This window comes from Capsaspora owczarzaki (assembly GCF_000151315.2).
Source record: "Capsaspora owczarzaki ATCC 30864 unplaced genomic scaffold supercont2.16, whole genome shotgun sequence".
NCBI lineage: Eukaryota > Filasterea > Ministeriida > Capsasporidae > Capsaspora > Capsaspora owczarzaki.
The window spans coordinates 606,097-626,744 of NW_011887307.1; the positions used below are offsets into that span (position 1 = coordinate 606,097).

Consider the following 20,648-nt stretch of genomic DNA (forward strand, 5'->3'; position numbering starts at 1 on the left):
ACTCCCCATGCATGAATCCTGACGCTTGAAGCTTTGGGAAGGTGAGCATCAACGGCGTTGCTGGTCGTCAACGAGAAGCCGTCGTGATTTTGGTTGTGGGACCTTCATATTGAGATGAGGTGATTGTGTGATTTTTTGGATTTTTTTTTTTTTTTTTTTTTTTGGGTTGGTTGGTTTGATTTCCCGTTTGATCTATCGTCCAGACAGCAGACGCAGACCTCAGTCGAGCCAGCAAAGTCATTTAAAAAAAAGGGTAATCTCAAAATACAATTGTTCGTTGATGCTTGAGCTGAGCAACCCTTCTCAGTCCGTCCGTCTTCGTTGGCCAAAAAAACCCTGAGCTTAAATATTTTGATGATACAGCTAGCTACACAGGACTCATTACTCATCTTTCTTTGTGCTTGCGCTTTGAACTGCAGAAATTACAATGCTTTTTGTCAAGAAAGTAGCTTGATGATGGCAAACGATGGGGAAAACGTTGGGAACGCTTGACGGGGGAAAAAAAAAAAAAAAAAAAAAAAAAAACCCTGATCAGCCTGCTGCCTATCCCCCAGAGGACCATCGTGACCTCCTCGACCACCCCGTTTGGGCACGTTTGGAAGGGGGAGGAGGTATCTGCTGTGACGTATACAACCCCTTGCCCTCGAGCGTCGGCGCCATGGCAGATCGCGGATCACCGCCACAAGATCAAGCATGCTGTTGTTGAGGTGCACGCTACGAAAACTCAGCAAAACCACAACAAAAGAAAATAAAATTACTGGTAGAAAATTAAAAAAAGACTGCTCAGAAAACAAAAGCAGCTTAACCTTCCTTACTGAGCCAGCAATTCGACTCTTCTCCAACCCCCCACCACCAGGCTACAAAGACGCCACACGATCAAGTCCAGCACGAGACGTGTCGAATGTGTCAATATCTTCCATCTCTTGTGCTATTGGCCAGCCAATGGAGCGACCCAGCGAAAACTGGCACTCCTGATCCAATTGCTCAAACCCGACAAGCTGCAGGCGGAGGCCATGCTTCAACCTCGACAAGAATGCCAGCAGGGACAATGCTCCAAACTTGACAACACTGCGAGCATCTCGCATACAAGTGCAAGCAGCATACAAGTGCGAGCAGAACTCTGCCAAGAATTGCGCCAAAAACGACACCATCGCTCCGACCAAGAACAGGTTTCACTGTGTGATGCCCCACTATGACTCTGCAACGCCTCTGGCACCTCGCTTCAAGCTGACATCATGTTGACCACAAGGCGAGCGCATGCAAGCAGTTTCAGGGCATATCTCATGAAACTTTTGCAGAGGTTGCAATCGCAGCATTGTACACAACCCGCCCGTCACCGTGCAGCCCCGATCGATAGTATTAAAAACGCGTCGTACTGCAACACGCCTTGTCAGAGAGCTCGGTCGAACACAGCGAGTGACGAACATGCTGATGTTGCAGTCGTTCACATCGTTTTTGGTTTGCTCAGTTTTTGGTTTCCCCCCCCCCCGCTCCTGGCCACCCTCCGATGTCAAGCCATCCAGGTGCAAACACCTGATCCACCAACCACAATGATAGATTTTACCTTTTGAATTGTCAGAAGATTGCATCAGCGTCGAAAGAACAACGAAATATAATTCTCGAAAATTCTGGAAAACTGGAGCAATTCCAATGGAAGAAAGACTGACGGGTGGATGGTTTTGGCGTAAGCTGTCGGTCGCGCGAGGTTTCTGATGAAAAAGCAGCATGCGGGAGATTGCACAGTACTTGGGGGTGGGTGGGTGACGTCAATCTGTTGTCAAAATGCCTATTTTTGTTCTCGCAATTTTGGGAAAGATACTGGTCTCCTCTGCGATGACATCGCAACCATCCGCTTCCGCTCCTTGTTTCTTTCAAGTCGACGAATATTATAAAGTGTATGGGCAAAAGGGGAGTGATAGGGATGACATCCCTAGAACTTTTTCTGGACACGTCAAGTGAGCTCCTGCCAACTCCATGGTCAAGCGGGTCTGACCCGCCCGGTTTTTTTCCTATGAGTGTATATAGTATTTTAAATGGGAAAAACCTAGGCGGTGGGTCTGGGAAACTGATACACTCTCAGATCGCCATCGTGCAATTCCAGAAATCTGGACATCGTGTCCCGTCTTATGATATCGCAACCACGCGCTTCCGCTTTTTCGATTCTTCCCATCTAAGAGTACTATCAAGTACATGGTTGAAAGGTGAGCGACAGCGAATGAAGCCTCTAAACGCCTTGTCTTTCAAAAAAAAAAAAACGAGACCAGTGTCATCTTGCTCGCTGACGACTGAATGACGGACTTGCTGAATGGATGAATGAGTGTTCGATACATTTTGTCTATATTGTTCAAGAAATGAGAGGAGGAAAACGAGGACAGAAACATGAAAAGAAAAAGAAAAGAAAAAAAACGACAGAAACACCACAAAAAGCCAAAGACACCCATCATTACGTCCACACATCCTGTGAATAACGGCCCTCGGCTTGGAGCTTCTTGATAAAGTTGGCGGCCTCGGTGGCATCGCAGCTCTTGCCCTCCATCACGGCTTCGAGCAAAATTTGGTGAACGTTGCGCGCCATGTTGCGCGCATCGCCGCACACGTAAATGTGGGCGCCCTTGGCAACCAAGTCCCACACTCGCTTCTTGTTGGCCGTCATGTGGTGCGTCACGTACTCTTTGGCGTTCTGAGGAAACAACAATGGTCAGTGCGAAAAGTCAAAATTCAAGCAACACACTTCCGCACAGAGCACAAATAGAGCAGCGCACCTGATCGCGCGAGAAAGCGACGTGCATCTCAGACAGCGTGGAATCCGCCACCATCTCTTTCAACTCGGTCTCGTAAATGTAGTCGTGATGACGCGAGCGACATCCAAAAAAGAGCACAGTCTCGCCAAAGGCAACCGAGGCGTTTGTGGCTGCAAACGCAATCAATGCAACAAGAGCTTGGAGCAATTAGCACATGGCATCACACACTCGGAACGGTAGATTGGACAAAAACAAGACAGGGGGGGGGAAAAAACTTCCTTACGCTTGCTTCGCTCAACGCGGCGATCGTGCAAAAAGCCACGGAACGGCGCGAGACCGGTGCCTGGGCCTACCATGATGATGGGTGCAGTGTGTTGCTTGGGCAGCTTGAAGGTGGAGCGACGAATAAAGATAGGAACACGGTCGGGAGTAGCTGCGAGCGTGAAACGAAGCAACAAACAAAAAAGTCAATGGTACGATTCCAAAAAGTCTGTGGGAGTGCTGTTTCCGAGCAATAAGGACGGGATATCAGCAACAACTGCAACGCAACCAGATCGAACCTTCGGATTTCTTCAGCTTCAGCCAAGAAGTGGCAATGCCAGCACGGTCACGCTCAAGCTTGGTGGTGTACTTGACGAGCACTGCAGTGATGTGGACCGAGTTCGGGTGTGCCTGTCGCAAAAGGTTGGGGGGGGGAAGAGAGAGAGAGAAGAAATTCCAGTAAGAAACACCGAACAACCGACAGCCAACCAATCAAGCAACACTCACCTTCGGGGATGACGAAATGGAATAGTAGCGGCACTGAAGACGAGGAAGGAACTCGAGCAGCAAATCCATGGGTGGCTTGACGGAGGGCAAGTCACGCAGGATGTCAAGGATTGTGCGCTGGTCGTGCTGAATCCAGTCCTGGAAATCCTTCTTGCCCTCTTCCGTGGTCAGCTTTTCCAAAAACTCCTTCTCCTTGGGATCGGACGCGAACTCGGCCAGCTCGCGCAGGAGATGCGCGCGGGGCTGGCTCAAAATGTCGACGTAGTGAAGAAGGGCGGTGCGGAATGTGCAGGGGCACGGGAAGGGGCTCTTCTTGCTCGAGCGGGCGTCCACGGCCTCCAGGGAGAAGAGACTGTCAAGATCAACGTTGCCAACCAGCTTGCCGAGCTCCTCGACGAGAGCGGGGTCGTTGGTCGCAAAAACGCCAACGTGGTCTCCAGCCTCGTACTTGATGCCAGAGCCGGCAATGTCAAGCTCAATGTGCATGCACGAGCGGTCTCCGCCAGTGTGAAGCTCGCGGTGCACGCGGACGGGGGCGAGGAAGGGGTTTTTCGAGTCGAACGGGGGGCGTTGGTTTTCGTAGGCCTTGAGCTTTTGCATCTCACCAGTAAAGACCTTTTCGGGCGCAAAGGTCTCGTGAATCTTGACCTTGTACTGGCGAATGGGAGCCAGGTTGACGTTTTCAGGGACGGGCTTGTTGAACTTTTTGCACAGCGCCGGCCACATCTTGGCCTTCCAAGCAATAAAGTCTTCCTCCAAGTTGCCATCGTCGTCGCCCTCGCCGTGCTCAAACAAGCGCGAGGCGCCAAATTCGGCCAACTTCTCGTCCACAAATCGGCCGATCGCGTTGTAATGCTCGTAGGTCTTGTTTCCGAGACCAAAGACCTGCATGGACGAGATGGAGATGGTGAAGGGGCTGTCAGCGACGACGACAAGCGCGACCACACACGTACGGCCACCGAAACAACAAAACAAACAAAACAAACAAAAAAACACGACGTACAATGTAGCGCAGAGCCGAGAGCTCGGGCGACTCATCCTTCAGGTAGTCGTAGAAAGCTTGGGCATTGTCCGTTGGATCACCTTCACCATACGTTGCCATGCAGAACACGGCTACGGACTCGGGGATTTCGCCGAGGCGCTCGATGTCGTTCTGCAAAAAAGTATTCAAGGATGAGAAGGAAAAAGTCCTCGTGCTTTGTTTCATTCAGGCTACACATCAAGACGTACCACATCGATATCTTCGAGATCGAGGGAAATGGCGCTAAAGCCGTACACACGGGCCTCCTGGGCGAGACGACCGGCGTAATCCTCGGCGGTGCCAGTCTGGGAGCCGTAGAGCACAACCATGTTGGCATTCTGTTTGAAAGTCAAAAAGTCAATGACAAGGCACGACAAAGTGAGTGTTGTCGAGATCAACCTTCAATTTCTGAGCAAGTGAGCGTTTTAGGGTTTTTTTTTTTTGTCTTTTTACCGCGCGTTTCATGCGACCAATCAGAGTCTTGTCGACCTTGGGCCTAGCAATGGACACGACACGAAAGCCAGGATGAGAGTGAGACAGCGATGGAAATGTGAGTGATGCAGTAACAACAATCCCAACTCAACCACATGAGCAAGGGGGGGCCCTCGACAAACACAAACAGCGCAATGGCGAGATCAGCATGTGTGGCAACGAAGTGAAGTGAAGTGGCAAACTGACGACAGCGTTCGATGTGCCCTGCTCTCATCAGTCCCAAGTGAGGTGACTAGGGACAAGTGCTATGATTCGAATGTGCATCATTTTGATTCTGTGCTATCGGACGGTGAGAGTGTGACCGAGTGTGACGACCAGAGTGCGATGCGACTGTGTGACTGTGTGCGAGCTCAGCCCATCTGACTCGCTTCGCGCTTTTCTGCAGCCATCACTGCCGCTGAACTCAGTGCGCTGCTGCAAAACAAAAACCAAACAAGCTGCACATCAAAGCAAGTGCGATGCATGTCAAAGCAGCGAGCCAAGCGTCCATGAGCGCGACTCATCCCACGCGCGATGCACTGTGAGCACAATCGGCGTGTGGCCTGATGTTTGTTGTTGAGGGAGGTGGAACGAAAGGCTGCATGTTGCGCCAGTCCACTCCTCGACTTCCACTCGACTTCGGCCACACTTTGTTGCGTCGCGACTCGGATTCGCGCTTGTGAGATCACTGCTTTGTCAACGCACGGAGCTCACAAAACGAGAATCGGGAGAAGCGGAAAAAAGAAAAAAAAAAAAAGACACGAGGTTTTTTTTTTTCGTTTCTGTTCCTTTGGATTTGTGACCGTTTTGCTTCCGCGAAGTCAGTCACTCGGTCAAATCGCATGTGCTGGTGATTGGGAATGGAAATGGGGATTTCGCTGATGTGGAGTGGTGGCGGCGGGTGGGAGGAAGGGACGACAAGCGAGAAACAAAACTAGAACAAAAACTCACTTGGCAGCCGATGATGACGCGGCTCCGTTGCTGCCGCTGCCGCTGCTGCTGCTGCCGTTGCCAATGCTGGGCTTTGTGTTGGTGCCGTTCGGGGTGGTGCTGGCGGTGCTGTTCCTGGAGCGGCGGATGTAGAACAGGCCGATGAGCAGGATGATCACAGTCAGAGCGAAAATGTCCACCGTGTCAATGCCAGGCCCAGCGACCGGCTCCGCGGCTGCTGCTGCATGATGGGAAGGAGCGGACAGCGCATCGGACGTCGCATCGCCCGCCGCCATTCTGTCAAGGAAAACAAAAAAAAAAAATGAAGAGTAATAAAATACAAATAAAACAAAGAGCAAAATGGAACATTGAAAATCTAAGAAACATGAATCAAATCGAATCAAAAATCAAAAGGATTTTCATTAGATCGAGATGCTCAGAACATCAGCCTCGCTGTAGCTGTAGCACTCAACCCAATGCCCTTGAAAATTGAAACCAACTCACCCATTTGGATGGGAATCGCAAGTGAGAGTGATGAGCATCGAACGTTGCTTCGCTTTGGGTGGTTTTTTTTGCAAGCAAGCCGAAAATCACAATCATTTTTCCCATTCATTTTCCCATTCATTCTTTTTTTTTTTTTTTTTTTTTTTTTTTTTTTTTTTTTTTGGTTTGAACTATTTATTATTGATGTCGGATTTGCACGATCACGCAGCAGCCAGCGACCGCGCGCGCCTTGCGCCTGCCGTTGTTGAGGAGCTGACCAAGGCGTTTGCCGTGTGCGACAAGGACGGCAACGGCGTCATCACGCTGAACGAGCTCGGCCAGGTCGTCTCGAATCTCGCCAACGTCTCTGTTCCAGACACCAAAGTACCGCTCGACACACACCACACACACCCCGCCTGCTCTCTCTACTCTGCTTTATCTGCTCTGGCATCGCATTTCTACATTTCTTAGCCGAAGAACTGGTGCTTTGTGGCTTGGATTGGACCGGACAGGGGATTCTGCGCACTCTTCTCAGGATTGGTGATCTCACCACGCATTTGACAATCACCATCATCATGGCTGCTGCTGTTAGGAACTCGAGGCATTGATGCGCCTCATGGACAAGAACGGCGACGGGCTGATTGAGCTGGACGAGTTTATTGCCACAATGGCGGATTGGCTGCAAGACGATGAAACGGGTAAACGGATGGAATTGCCCAACAGCGATCCACTGCTGTGAACAGATTGTCAACGTTGGTACTTACTGCGCATACAACACTTTCAATGCTCAAAAGGCGCGGCACAGGCAACGAATCGCAAACGGCGCGCCGGTGACGATGCCGTCGATGTAAGTGCACACCATCCCGTTTCGTTTCGTTGACCGCATTCCACGACAGCTTTCAACAGACGCTCTACATGCAGTTTTGATGCCTACTCACTGCATTTTTTTTCTTCAAATGATCTTCTAGGAGCGATTCAAAATCCATCGCAAAGTGACGCGATTCTTGCTGCAGTTCCGCGTCGCCTCCAACTTTTCAGAGGTCCGCTCCAACGTGTCGTCTTGGCAAGACACGCAAATGATGGACTTTGTCAACGCCAATGATGTCAGCATGGATGTCGATATGCCCATTCTCGGACGAGAGACGTCGTCCCCTGCCACCGAAGCCGTGAAGGTGAAGGCCTTTTTTTTTTTTTTTTTTTTTTATCACTGCCCAGCATACCACTTCAATCCTGCCATTGTTTCCAAGTCCATCTAACAGCTCGTCCCCTTGGTTTTTATCCCTGTTCAATTTCACCATTCTTTCTTCGGTAGGCCGCCGCGCTGGCGAGCGCTCAAAACGCAAACTGGGACGTCCTCATCCACACCATCTCAACCCTCGACAGCTGTGAATCGGCTCTGCTGACACTGTGTGAATTGCTCGTCAATCTGCTTTCAGCCTACCCGACTCCAGCAGACCGTCGTCAGATTGGCGAAGCGCTGGTCGCCGTGTACGAAAAGCTCCACCCGCTCATTCCGCGACTGGTCCAGTTTATGCAATCCATCTTTCCCTCCACGCAATGGTACTCGTCCAAGATTGTCACGCTGCTCCTGCCCGGTCCTCGCATCGCCAACATGCCCGCGGACTTTTGGATGCACTCGTCGCACCACGCCTTCAAAAACGCGTTCGTCGAGGCTGGCGGCATGCCAGTTCTTGTGAAGGCGCTCCTCAGCTCCTATCCTCAAGTGCGTGGACAAGCGCTGCTCTGTGTGGGCGCACTGGCGCGGGACCATCCAGTCTTGCGTGACCAGCTCCTCGAGCTCGATGTGCTTGGACCAATCCAACGCATCTTTAACGGTATTTTTGCTCAGCCAAACTTCATTGTCACGTTGCGCGATGCGACCTGGGTACTTTCCGTCATTTGTGGTGATGTGGCGTTCGAGTCACTGGCTCACTGGCATCTTGTAAGGCAGTTAGTTGTGGGCTCGATGTGGTTGAGTGGTGGAATGTCAGAACTCAAATATTCGCGTGTATATGTAGGTCAAAAACCTGCTGCCGTTGCTGGCCGAGCTGCTCTCGCACGCTGGAAGAACCTACACGGACGCTGTGGTCATTATCAACGTTTGCAAATGCCTCGCGTTTTTGCTCCCCGGTGTCCGCGAAAATGATCAGTCTGTTGTGACCCGCTCGTTGGTCGAGGTGCTCAAGTAAGGGGATTTGTGCTTGCCTGTTGTTTCTTTCTGTACTTTTTGTTGCGTTGTGCTACTTTCGATGCAGTGGATGCGCCTCTCACGGACTCTTCTCACATTCAATGGTACAGCTCTGCCACCGAGTCGCGTCTCAAGAAGGCCGTCTTGTACACCATTGGACAGCTTTTGGTGGATGAGAATCTTGCTCAGGTAAACGCCGCAAAAAACCCACAATTACTGGTCTTGCGAGAAGCGCAATGCATCTGATATTTCTTTTCTTTTCTTTTTTTTTTTTCTTTTTTTTTTTTTTTTGTTCACGTTGATTTTCGTATTCTAGAATTTGCTCTTCCATAACCTGTTGGCGAGCATCCGCGACCTGCTGCATCATGAGGAGGAGCCTACGGTGCGATATGCCGCTTGCAAGCTGCTCGCCATGCTTTCGGGAGCACGCAGCCGCATCCAACTCCTCATCGATACTGGAGTTGTGGAAGACATGATCACTCTTGTGCAAAACGACAAGCACACCCGCAAGGTTGCCGTGCGCGTGCTTCGCAACCTCACTCAAGGGACCTTGCCTCAAATCATGTATGTTGAGTGTTGGGGGTTTGTCACCTGTTTTTTGTGCTGCGCTTTTGCTCATTGCCTTCCCCTTGCTTTTGCCTTGCTTTTGCCTTGCTTTTGCCTTGCTTTTGCCTTGCTTTTGCCTTGCTCTTGCCTTGCTCTTGCCTTGCTCTTGCCTTGTGGGTCCAGTCATCTTACCACGTACAATCAGCTGGTGGCCGTCCTATGCCACATCTTTTCCTACTTTTTGTCAAAGGATGAGGTCTTGGAGAATGTCTACAACTATCAAGGCCCGTCCTTTGAGTTTGAAATCCTGCAGGATGCCGGTATGTGGCTACTTTTGAAGAAGGGGAGGGGACGTTTGCTCGTTTCGGTTGTCCATCTCGCGCTGACTGACTCTTTTGCTGGTTTGGTCTTTTCGTGCTCCTTTCTGCTTGATTTTTGTTAGTGGTCGCTTTGAATGCGATTATTGACGCTGGACAGGTCGAGGCAGATGAGTTCAACCGCCCCAACCCTCTTGTGCAGCTTTTTGCGGTGGATTCTCTCAACCAGATTGGCTTGTTGTTGCGCACCATCCGTGAGCAACCTGCCGAGATGCTGAATGCATTCAAGCATGTACGTGTGCATCGTTTGGCTCAATGAGTGTGAAGCGTCAATGTGAAATGTTGTATTACTAACGCAATTTGGTTCTGGTGGTACAGCACAATGACAATGTTGGCGTCACCGTGGAAGAGCGCATTCGCCACTTGCTGCAGAAGATTAAGAAAAATGTCGATCGCAGCATCGCCCAGCATCTCGAGTACGAGGGTCTGGATCACGCCGCAGCGCTGTTGGACGACGTGCTCCGCACATTCTTCACCTCAATGTCCTCCACTGCCAAGATTTTGTTGATCAAGTGCGCCTTGGATGACGAGATTCGTGTGGTCGAAGTTCCGCGTGCCGTCACATACGAGGATTTCCGCTCCATCATTGAGGCGCGCTTTGGAGGCGAGCTGCTCATCACGTACAAGGTAGGAAAAGCTTTGATTGATTGTTCTTGGATGTGCCAAGAGAAGCGGTTTGGCTGCCATCATCTCACCTTCGTGGTTGCCGTTTTTTTTTTTTTGTTTTTTTTCTGCTGTAGAACATGGAGGGAGAGTTTATTGCGATCGATCGCTTGGCAGTGTTGGAGCGCTTGATGGAAAAGCGACAGCAGGATCAAGCTGCATTCATCAATGTGCAATTGTTCCGCGACCCCTCTGGACGCGCGCGTGCGGCGAGCAGCGGCAACCTTCCTTCGACAAGCGAGACCTCTGTGCTCTCGGAGGCGGTTGTCGCTTCGAAAGCCGTCTCGACCACAGTTGGAACGCCGCTTAAAACTCCGGGACTACCCAGTATGTATCGATACGAAATGGCTGCCTCATAGATGGCTCCATGCATGCCATTGTTAATTGACAAGTCTTTGTTTTTTGCAATCTTCTTCAAAACACTCTAGACTTGGGCGATTCCGGCTTTGCCTTTTTCTCCTCGTATGCCGACCTCTCGGCCCCGACGCAGCCAGCCAAGAATGCGCTCTTCCAAAATTTGCTCGCCGTGACTCACTGTAAACGTGACCGCCATTGTCTGAAGACCGCAACAAGATTTCGGTGCTCATCCCATCCACCAACTCGCTCTGTTTTTTGCATCCACACAGTTGGCCCAAGCGAACTGAATGAGCTGATTGCCAAATGGTCAACGCTGACAACGGACTCGCATGGCCAGATTGATCGCGCTCGGTTTGAGCAAGGTCTTCGAGAGGTTGGCTGCACCGATCCGTTGGTGATTGAAGTAAGAGGAGGTTTTTTTTAGTTTTGCTTGTCGACAAGCCACGTCGCTTTGTCTTGGATTGTGCCCTCACGCTTGCTGTCGTTTTGCCTTCGTTTAGGAAAACTTCAAAGCGTTCGACACCGACGGCAACGGCATGATTTCGTTTGCCGAGTTTGTCTGCGGTTTGTCAGTCCTCACGCGCGGCACTCCGGATGAAAAGCTTGCCCTGTATGTTTGGGGTTTTTTGTTTGTTTGTTTGGAACGGCTGGTGAACAACAACTCGGGCATGTGCTCACAGGCTGTTTTGGTTGTCCTTCGCTCCCCTGCTAGAATGTTCCGATCTTACGATCTCGATGGCAATGGCTACATTTCCAAGGAAGAAATGACCTTGATCGTGCAGTCCTGCAAGGAGGCTGCCGGAGAAGTTGCGCATCCTGAGCAGATTGCCAGCGAGGTTGCTCAGCTGTTTGCGAACATTGATGTCGATGGTGACGAGCGCATCACGTTGGACGAGTTTAAGAGTGGTGTTGCCAACGGTGCGCTCAGCCTCGTTCTTTCCGTGCATGGCACGACTGCGTAAAACACCAATCCCTTTCCGGTGACCTCACGATTTCACTTTGAATGTTGTTCCGTTTTCCCCCGTCCCCCGTTGTCCTCTCCTTCCATGTCTGTGCTTTCGTGAGCAAACCTGACTTGTCTCGAAATGTGTTTGTTCGACACTTGAGACTTTGAGAACTAGTACAGTACTGTACAATAAAGACTGATGCCTGGAATGAATGACGACGAATTCACTGAATGGATTAGAGCTGCACCCTTTGGTTCGCTCTGACAACGTCAGAGTATGCGTATCAACCGCGCTGTCGGTGGGAAACGTTGGAGTTGGCTGTATTGATGGCGGTTGTATTGGATGAACTACAAACTCCAGAACGCGTCTAGCTACCACATGTCAGCGTGCACGTGTTCGGCCTTCTTGCGGCAATGCGGACAGCTTTTCTTGAATTGCCAGAAGCTCGACTTCCGAGGGAAGACGCAGTTCGCCGCGAGCCGCTCGTAATTGTGCGACTTCTTGCTTTAAGGCTTGCAGCTCGAGCTCCGAGCGGAGCAGCAGTTCGCGAGTGGATCGTCGGTCAACGCCGTCATGGTGTCGAACAATCCGGAAAATCCACGTCACTAAAATGGCATACTGTCATTGTGCCCAAAAAATAAAAACAAGACGTGAATGAGTCAACCATCAAAACGAGCAAAATCGGGCCAAAAATTCACAGACACAAGCGCACAACGTACATGTCCCCACATGGCATCCGTTTCAAACTCGGGGGAGTTTGGCTTGATCGTGGACGGGTTGCTCTCCCGGACAATCCAAATAATGGAATAAAGGAGCGACCAAACGTACGCGCAGATCATCCAGGATCTGTAGGACTGAACTTTGGGAGCTGTAAAGATGGGGATCAAACACGAAATGGCGATTCCAAGCTTGGACTGTTCACCACATCAGCACAAGCAATGATTTCGGCACCCTTTCAAGACACAACGACAGCTCCTACCAAGAAATGTGTCTCGAGGTAAACGTTGACATAGTCCGAGTGGGTGGCGCAACGAGCTGGTCCGCATTTCTCAATCACCTCTGCTCCGAACATGTCATATCGGCGACGGCTGTCGGGATCGCGAAGGACATCGTAAGCCCGAGCAACGGCCAGAAACTCCTCCGACTCGCCGCCCGTGCGATCGGGATGGTGTGTCAGCGACGCGGCGCGGTACCCGGCCTTGATCTCGGCAGCAGACGCAGCCGGAGAGACCTGATACGCGTACAGCGCATGAAATCAATGGCATTCGGAAAGATTTGCAGGGAATTTCCATCTCCATCCGGTCAACAGTGAAAGACAGGCTCCAGCAAATTCCTTTTCACCGCCTTTTTGTTGTTTGCTGTACTTACTCCAAGGATGTCATAATATGTCGGCGTCTGCTTCACAAAGGTCAGAATGTCGTGCATTGCCAGCATGAGCAGAATGAACTGAAACATCTTTTTCGGGTTTGCAACAGGCTTGGGTGCCAGTGCTGGGACAGTCGTGCCACGATGTGAGTTTGAGCTATGATCTGCAGGTTTGTCTTGACGGCAAGTGCGGGGTGCAAGTCAAGAGTCCAGCCAACTGAATGAGTGAAGGGGGAAGATCCACAAGCCAAGCGGACAGGTCCTTTGTTCGTCTTGCCGAGTGCGCACGGGGTCAGCAAGCCCGGATCTTACCATGTGTGGCTTGTGCTTGTGCTTGTGCTTGGGCCGGTGCAGTTGAAGCCGGCTGCTTGAGCGGGTCTGACCCAAAAGCAACGAAAAAAAAAGGCGCCAAAGGGATCAGATAAGCCAAAAGCTCACCACTAGCATTGAAACGATGATTCACCATCATCACCATGCTCATGATGCTGATGATGATGATAAAGTCACTTACCGCCAAACTTGAGGCGGATGACAGCGTAGACGGCGATGGCTTGGACGAGAAACCAGCCAATGGCAGAATCTAACGTGATCATTCGCTCAAACTCTAAGAAACCAAGTAACACAAAAGACTGAGCTTGCGAAATAGACAAGGACGTACCAGCGTTGGAAGATAATAATATCGTGAGTGAGCGGAAGGGCGAAAGCTGCGTTTTGGCTTCTTTTATTCGATTCTCAGAATCCATCCAAATGCATGGTCATTTCATCCCTTCACTTTGACTCATCGACGAATGAAACACGAAAATGCTGAGCAAGGATCTGCAACGTGAAAACAGTGAATCGCTTTTGGAGTGTCTTTTGTTTGTTTAGCTGTGTGCTGATTTCAAAGATCAGAATATGAATCAGAACCAGCGCGAGTTGTACGACGACGTCAAGAATGCGAGTGGAACGCTCTAGTAATAGAAAAGCCCGAGTTTGTTGGAACACAGTTGTTGACAGCGCGAGTGTGTGTGCTGACGAGAATGGAGGGATGGACAGTCTGAGTCGCAATCGAATTGGCGATGAAGAAGCGAAAGCGATTGCTGAGGCACTCAAAGTGAACACGACACTGACTCACCTCTTGTAAGGCATCTCACTCTTGTTGGTGCATGTGGGTGGGTGATTCAGAAGAGTGCTCAATGATGGAAGGGATGGTCAGTCTGGGTGGCAATCAGATTGGCGATGCTGGAGCGCGGGCGATTGCTGAGGCACTCAAAGTGAACAAGACGGTGACTCTGCTCTCGTAAGGCATCTCACTCTTGCTGGTGCATGTGAGTGGGTGATTCAGTAGAGTGCTCACTGATGGAGGGGGATATGGACAGTCTGAGTGAGAATCAGATTGGCGATGTTGGAGCGCAGGCCATTGCTGAGGTTCTCAAAGTGAACACGATGCTGAAGGATCTCAAGTCAGGCATCTTACTTTGACTGATGCATGTGAGTAGGGGATTAGAATACTCACTGACGGAGGGCATGGACAGTCTGAACAAGAACCAGATTGGCGATGTTGGAGCGCACGCGATCGCTGAGGCACTCAAAGTGAACAAGACGCTGACTTATCTCGAGTAAGGCATCTCATTTTGAGTGAAGCATCTGAATGGGTGATCTTAACAGAGAACATAAAGAGTGCTCACTGATGGAGGGGCCCGACAGTCTGCATCAGAATCTGATTGGCGATGCTGGAGCACGGGCAAACGCTCAAGCACTCAAAGTGAACAAGACGTTGAAAACGCTTAAGTACATATCGATTACTTCAAGGTGCTCTGACAGCCGTTAAACTCATGCTCCAATCTGATGCTGTAATCGACAATAACAGTTTGTCCCAGAACTTCCTAACCAATACTGGAATCAATGCACTCAAGCAAATAGACAATGCCATTTGTAAATTGGAGTAAGACTGCTTGTTTGTTGGATTACAGCATGAACAGCAAGCCACTCACCTGCTTGGTGAAACTATAGTCATTCTTCTGGGCGTCTTGACCATCAGCGTGCTCCATCGCCTGCCGAATTGGCTCAGATTGCAGCTCGTGCAGCAGCACACACTCAGCTCCAACCTTCTGTCACACTTGCAACCGAAAATCGGCAACTGCGCTCCAAACTGGCAGCTCAAGAGCAAGTCCTCTCGGCAAAGGACCAGGCGCTCGTTACCAAAGACCAGGAGCTCGCAACCAACAAGCAGGAGCTTGCTACTAGAGATCAGGCGCTCGCTGCCAAAGATCAGGAACTACAACAACTTCGCATCGATCTCGCTGCCAAGGACCAGAAGCTCGCAACGACAGAGCAGGAGCTCGTTGCGAAAGACCAACAGCTTGCTACTAAAGACCAGGAGCTCACCGCCAAGGATCAGGAGCTTGATGCCAACAAACAGAAGCTCACAACAAGAGAGCAGGAGCTCGCTACGAAACACCAAGAGTTTGCCGCCAAAGATCAGGAGCTCGCTACCAAAGACCAGGAGCTGCAACAACTTCGCTCCAATCTGAAGTCAGCCTTTGATCGGATTGATGTACTTGAGTGCAACCAACTCGCCGCTGGACCTTTGTCGAACTTTGACGGACCCATCCCACAAGTGCCTCTCGCCGCTCTCGCCTCCGCCACGAACAATTTTGCTGCGGATTCTCTGCTCGGCGAAGGAGCATTTGGTCGCGTGTACGGTGCCAGTCTGCCTGGACCTCCTGTTGCCGTCGCCATCAAGAAGCTGTCCGCCGAATCGATCCAGCACTATGCAGCGTTTCAGTCAGAGTTGAAATCTCTATCTAAATTCCGCCACACAAACATCATTGCCATGCTGTCGTATGCCGAAGCTCAGGGTGAATATTGCTTGGTGTACGAGTTCATGCCGAATGGTTCTGCTCGAGATCGTTTGAATCGCAAAAACAACACTCCTCCGCTGACTTGGTCCCAGCGCCATCGCATTGCAGCTGATGTTGCCCGCGGCATGCACTACGTCCAAACCGCATTCCCTGACCATGTTCTGTTCCACCTCGACCTCAAGACGGACAATGTTCTGCTGGACGCACACTTCAATGCAAAAGTGTCTGATTTTGGTCTTGTCCGTGCTGCCGAGCATCTTGATGACAAGAGCTACCTTCGCACGAAGGTTCCTCAAGGCACCGCTGCTTACATGTGTCCCGAGTTCTTAGAAGGCCGCATGACCATCAAGACGGACGTTTATGCATTTGGCATGATTCTACTGGAATTGGTCACTGCAGCCAAACCCGGTATTCTGCTGAAAAGAACTGCGCGAAAGGCTGCGAACAACCAAAAATGCATTGAGATGCTGGACTCGGCTCTCCACCCAACCGAAGCCGAGGGCCAGAGCGTCAGCGAGATTGTCACCCTCGCGCTCGAGTGTCTTGATGACGATGCCGATGAGCGTCCGTCTTTTGGACGCCTCCTTGCTACATTGGATCCTTGATGCCAAGCGAAAGATGCTGTGCTGGTGTCTCAGTACTTTATCCAGTAATGAGCGAGGTTTCTTCACTACGCTCTCGGTGTCCGTTTCCCATTCGCACTCTTGTAGCATGCTCCTCCTGCATGTTGTAACTGTTGCTTCATGACTTGTACCTTTCTCAGCGCCCTTGCTTTTCACACAAAACTCCAATGCACCAGGAATTGGTCCTGTGAGCTTCATTGTTGTTTTTTTTATGTCACTTGTGTTTTGGGAGCTAATCCATAATTTTGAAGCGTACCGATTTTAAAGTGCAAGCATTCGACCTAATTTTGAGCGGATTGACATGTATTTCGCCTTGAAATTGACAAACCCATTGTCTTGTCACGGTCATGAACAATTTTGTCCAAGTTACCCGGGCACAACAACCACGGCAAAACACAAACTCACGAACAACTGAACAACTGAACACTTTCAGCGAGCATGCAAAACAAACGCACTTGCTGAAAGCGATCATCAACCAGCTGGCTGGCACAACAACCAAGAAGCTCGTTTCAAACAACAAGGGTCAGCTTGTCATTGTTTTGCAAATCGACAGTCGACGTAACAGGAACATTCAGATCAGTGAGAACCACGCCAGACACGCTGCCGGGCGCAAGGCCATGCGGGGCAGCAAGAACCGCGATGAACGCATCTAAAGACAATGTTTTCGACAGGGTAGCGAGCCGAAGCTCACTCGAGTTGCTCAGTGAGTAAGGTAGGTTTAATGCAGCAAAGGAAAAGAAATGGTACACTACAAGAACAAGGCAACGTAGCAAGAGGCAACAAAAAAATGAATCAAGTGGCAATCAACAGGGCAATCAAAGCAATCAAATCGAAGAAACGAGAAACCAACCTTGTCGTCATTGTTTGCAGATAATGACGAAAGGCGGGGGAGGGGAAGAGATACAGTACAAAAGGATGGTAGCAGAACAGGTACACACGTCAAAAAAGGGGGGGGGAGGAAGGGCCGCAGGCGATAAATTCCAAGATTTACGCAAACCGTTAGGCAGCTCGCGCCTGCACGAGCGACACGGAAACGACAAGAAAACACAAACAGCGTAAATTTTTTAAAAGAAGAACAGGCGCTCACAACATGTTGTTGCTGGGCATTTGCATGGATGAAGGCTGCATGTTGAGCTGCTGCATCTGCTGCTGCAACTGGTGCTGCTGCTGGTGCATAAAGTGATGCAGCATGGGCTGCTCGTGGAGCGGCTCGAGTTGATGCCGCTGATAGTACGCCATGCCCGCACCTTCGGACGGTGGCGACATGGGCGGGGGAGACATGGTTGGCGGCGAGGCAAGGGGAGACGTGGCGGTCGGCGAGAGCAGGGGGGAAGTGACACCGCCGTTCGAGCGACGCTTCGGGTTGGCATGCATGTACGCCGACTTGTCGCTGGGAGCCATCTGGGTGTAGTTTGAGTACAGCGTCATGCGAGTGCAGGTGAGAACGCTGCCAATTTCGCGCGTGCCGTTGCCAGTGCGCGTCATGAGCGAAAACTTGATGCGCAGAGTGCCATTGTTGTGAATGGAGCTGGGCTTGACCATGATGCGGAGCTCGTTGAAGGTGGCCACGTTGTCGCTAAAGTAGCGGCGATAGCCCAGATCCACGTACGAGCCTTCGAGGACTTTGACATCGCCGCAGCGAACCTCCTCGCCGTTGCGAGATTGAACAAGCGTGGCGGTCATAAAGTCCGTCTCGCGACAGAAGCTGCCGGCCACTGCGACGCGAATCGGAGGGCGGATCATGTAGTTCTTGTCCGGCTTGGATCGGAGCTGAACGTGGCATGGTTCTTGCAAAACGGTAAGCATGGCTGCGCCAGTGGCGTTGCCAAGGGAGCCGGAAGCGGCGGCAGTCGAGGAATTGACTGGTGACGTTGCAATGGCTGGCGATCCCGAAGCGCTGGTCGCAGACGGGATGGGAATGGCCGACGAAGCCGCGCCCCGCAAGCCAGCGAACGACGACGGGGCAGACGACGAAAGCATGGACTGCAGCTGCATTTGCTGCTGCTGCTGCTCTTGCTGCTGTTGCTGCATGACCTGGTACTTTTGTTGTTGCGCGAATGCCGCTTCAAATGGCTGCGGATACGGAGTGTTGTGGATGGGAGCCAATGCAGATGGATTTGGTTGGGGAATGACACCGATCGACGACGAGCGTTGTGCTGGCATGTGGTAGGCCTGCGCGGGACCGGCAGCAGCGGCAGGCGGGGCAAAGTAAGCCACAGGTTGATGTTGTTGTTGATGCTGTTGCAATTGTTGCTGTTGTTGTTGCTGCTGCTGCTGCTGCTGCTGTTGTTGCTGCATCTGCTGGATTTGTTGCATGTGTAGTTGCTGTTGTTGGTGATACTGGTACTGGCGCTGTTGCATCGCGTTCGGCGGGGACAAGGGCGGGGTGGGGAAGGTCATGTCAGCAGAAGGGAACGCCAGCTTGGGCATCGGCTTGAGGTTGTTGTTGTTGTTGTGGTGGGTGTTGCAGTTGCTGCGGTTGGGGTTGCTGCTGAGGTTGAGGTGGTTGCTGGGAAGCATACTGCATTGGTTGCTGTGCTTGCTGCTGCTGCGAAATGGGCACGGCGGCGGGATTGGAATTGGCCATGAAGAGCAGGCATTCAGCACCTTGGCGGGGATCCTCTTCGTGGGAGGGCTGGCGCGAGTGGCTCTCAGAGTGGGGTTGCATCTGCTCATCGTCGTCGCTGCTGTCGAAATGGGACGACAGCAAGGATGCATTGTCCCCATCGCTCATGGCGGCGAGATTCTGGCGATGCTCGGCAGGGATGACTCCTCCCGAGATGCGACGGAGCAGACGCTGGCGCGGCGCTGTTGAGCCGTCCTCGTTGTACTGTGCGGGGCGGAAGGGCAGGTTTTCCGAGTTGGACCTTGGCTTGGTCAGTCCCACGCTGACGCTGCTGGGCGCGAGCATGATGGGCGCCATCGCTGGAGACGAGTATTGCTGTTGAGGCGAGGTCATGCCATTGGAAGTGGCCGCCGCAGCAGCAGCAGGGTGAACGGCAAATCCTGCAGGAGCGTAGATCACTTGGGGCTGTTGCTGTTGCTGCTGCTGCTGCTGCTGCTGTGCTTGTTGCATCGCAGCAACGGGTTGTTGTTGCTGTTGTTGTTGGTGTTGTTGGTGTTGTTGGGCGAGCTGGTAAGGATGGAACATTTGCTCTCCAGCGTAATGTCCGCTCGGGACTTCGATGGGAGTCGGGCGAGGAATACGCTCGTTCAATGTGGATGGTTGCTGTTGTTGTTGCTGCTGCTGCTGCTGCTGTTGTTGTTGTTGTTGTTGTTGCTGCTGCTGCTGTTGCTGCTGTTGTTGAAGCTGCAGCTGTTGTTGATGCAATTGGTGCTGCTGAAGCTGTTGCTGTTGTTGTTGTTGTTGCATCTGCTGCTGTTGCAACTGTTGTTGGTGAAGTTGGTGCTGGTGGAGCTGCGCTTGTTGCTGTGCGTGTTGCTGTTGCGGAGAGAGCGGGAGCTGAGCAGCGGGCACGTAGTGGACGCGCTGAGCATCATCGTACACAGCCATGTATTGAACGGGCAGTTGTTGCTGTTGTTGCTGTTGTTGAGGTGGCTGTTGCTGCATGGCATGGAAGATGGTGCCAGGTTGCTGCTGCGATGGCACAGAGTAATGCATGACCTGCTGCTGCTGCGGGTGCTGCTGCTGCTGCATGAGCTGCGGCTGCGGTTGTTGCTGGTGCGGTTGCGCCATGCTCATGTTGGGCTGGTACGCGAGCTGCATTGCTGTCTTGCTATTCCTTTGTGAAAAGTCCAGAGATTGGTCGTTTTCAGGGGGGTTTGCTTGTTGGTCCTTGAAGCAAGTCCAAAAGTGCGTAGATTGGAAAAAAAGAGGCAGCGGGGACGGGAACGCGGAGGCAAAAAAAAAAAAAACAGAAGGAAAAAACCACGGAAAGTGTTTTTGACGGGTGGTTGTGCTTGAAAGTGGCTTTGGCTTTGGCTTTGGCTTTGGCTTTGGCTTTGGCTTGAGTCACCGTCTGGCAAGAAGCAATTGAGGTTTGTGGAGACGGGGAAACTTGGACGAAGGGAAGAAAATCTGTAACAAAAAAAAAAAAAAAAAAAAATAGAACGGACAAAAAGTGAGGGGTGCGAAAATTGCAACAAAAAAAAATAAATAAAATAAAATAAATAAATAAAAAAGCGGAGAGAAAAAAAAGCGTGGATGGAACGAACGAACGAGGGAAGGGAGGAGATGGGAGAGGGAAAGGGGAAGGGGGGAAGGGGAAGGGTGAGCAGAGGACGTGAATTGCAATGAGAGAGGTGTGAGTGGGGCGAACGGTGCGGTGGGCATCAGCAAAGAGAGGGACAAGCCGTCGAATTGA

At 51.3% G+C, this 20,648-nt stretch overlaps 5 protein-coding genes across 5 annotated transcripts; 2 read left to right on the plus strand and 3 right to left on the minus strand.

The window, feature by feature from the left end:
* Positions 1–2,307: 2,307 nt before the first annotated feature.
* Positions 2,308–6,260, minus strand: CAOG_07923 (NADPH-cytochrome P450 reductase). The gene is made up of 9 exons (XM_004342958.2): positions 5,953–6,260; positions 4,984–5,026; positions 4,740–4,868; positions 4,513–4,662; positions 3,510–4,394; positions 3,302–3,413; positions 3,025–3,174; positions 2,763–2,911; positions 2,308–2,680 (listed from the first exon to the last, which is right to left on the minus strand). The coding sequence occupies exons 1-9, from the start codon at positions 6,225–6,227 to the stop codon at positions 2,444–2,446; spliced, it is 2,130 nt and encodes a 709-aa protein (XP_004343008.1). The 5' UTR covers positions 6,228–6,260; the 3' UTR covers positions 2,308–2,443.
* Positions 6,261–6,618: 358 nt separating this feature from the next.
* On the plus strand, positions 6,619–11,700 carry CAOG_07924 (hypothetical protein; the record flags this gene model as incomplete). Its single annotated transcript, XM_004342959.2, has 16 exons — positions 6,619–6,798; positions 7,007–7,112; positions 7,209–7,261; positions 7,383–7,586; positions 7,727–8,356; positions 8,433–8,599; positions 8,713–8,791; positions 8,919–9,166; positions 9,332–9,468; positions 9,591–9,757; positions 9,844–10,152; positions 10,266–10,515; positions 10,617–10,724; positions 10,815–10,948; positions 11,046–11,155; positions 11,258–11,700. The coding sequence occupies 16 exons, from the start codon at positions 6,619–6,621 to the stop codon at positions 11,505–11,507; spliced, it is 3,132 nt and encodes a 1,043-aa protein (XP_004343009.1). The 3' UTR covers positions 11,508–11,700.
* A 106-nt stretch (positions 11,701–11,806) lies between these two features.
* Positions 11,807–13,484, minus strand: CAOG_07925 (hypothetical protein). The gene is made up of 6 exons (XM_004342960.2): positions 13,369–13,484; positions 13,170–13,235; positions 12,861–13,021; positions 12,472–12,723; positions 12,212–12,406; positions 11,807–12,110 (listed from the first exon to the last, which is right to left on the minus strand). Exons 1-6 carry the CDS (start codon positions 13,448–13,450, stop codon positions 11,874–11,876), a joined length of 993 nt encoding a protein of 330 aa, XP_004343010.2. The 5' UTR covers positions 13,451–13,484; the 3' UTR covers positions 11,807–11,873.
* Positions 13,485–13,751: 267 nt separating this feature from the next.
* On the plus strand, positions 13,752–16,305 carry CAOG_07926 (interleukin-1 receptor-associated kinase 4; the record flags this gene model as incomplete). Its single annotated transcript, XM_004342961.1, has 8 exons — positions 13,752–13,810; positions 13,893–13,976; positions 14,053–14,136; positions 14,216–14,299; positions 14,372–14,455; positions 14,544–14,627; positions 14,707–14,781; positions 14,850–16,305. The coding sequence occupies 8 exons, from the start codon at positions 13,752–13,754 to the stop codon at positions 16,303–16,305; spliced, it is 2,010 nt and encodes a 669-aa protein (XP_004343011.1).
* Positions 16,306–17,406: 1,101 nt separating this feature from the next.
* Positions 17,407–20,050, minus strand: CAOG_07927 (hypothetical protein; the record flags this gene model as incomplete). The annotated part of the gene is made up of 2 exons (XM_004342962.1): positions 17,407–18,796; positions 18,846–20,050. 2 exons carry the CDS (start codon positions 20,048–20,050, stop codon positions 17,407–17,409), a joined length of 2,595 nt encoding a protein of 864 aa, XP_004343012.1.
* Between the last annotated feature and the right edge of the window lie 598 nt (positions 20,051–20,648).

What these genes read in the sequence shown, in the direction of transcription:
- CAOG_07925 (XM_004342960.2), bottom strand. Translation starts at nt 13,450, where the DNA reads ATGATCACGTTAGATTCTGCCATTGGCTGGTTTCTCGTCCAAGCCATC. An exon ending in CATCCGCCTCAAGTTTGGCG is followed by an intron (nt 13,236 to 13,368) that starts GTAAGTGACTTT and finishes CTTTTGGGTCAG; the next exon opens with ACCCGCTCAAGCAGCCGGCT. An exon ending in CGGATGCCATGTGGGGACAT is followed by an intron (nt 12,111 to 12,211) that starts GTACGTTGTGCG and finishes GCACAATGACAG; the next exon opens with TATGCCATTTTAGTGACGTG.
- CAOG_07923 (XM_004342958.2), bottom strand. Translation starts at nt 6,227, where the DNA reads ATGGCGGCGGGCGATGCGACGTCCGATGCGCTGTCCGCTCCTTCCCAT. An exon ending in CCATTTCGTCATCCCCGAAG is followed by an intron (nt 3,414 to 3,509) that starts GTGAGTGTTGCT and finishes CTTTTGCGACAG; the next exon opens with GCACACCCGAACTCGGTCCA. An exon ending in TCGCTTTCTCGCGCGATCAG is followed by an intron (nt 2,681 to 2,762) that starts GTGCGCTGCTCT and finishes TTGTTTCCTCAG; the next exon opens with AACGCCAAAGAGTACGTGAC.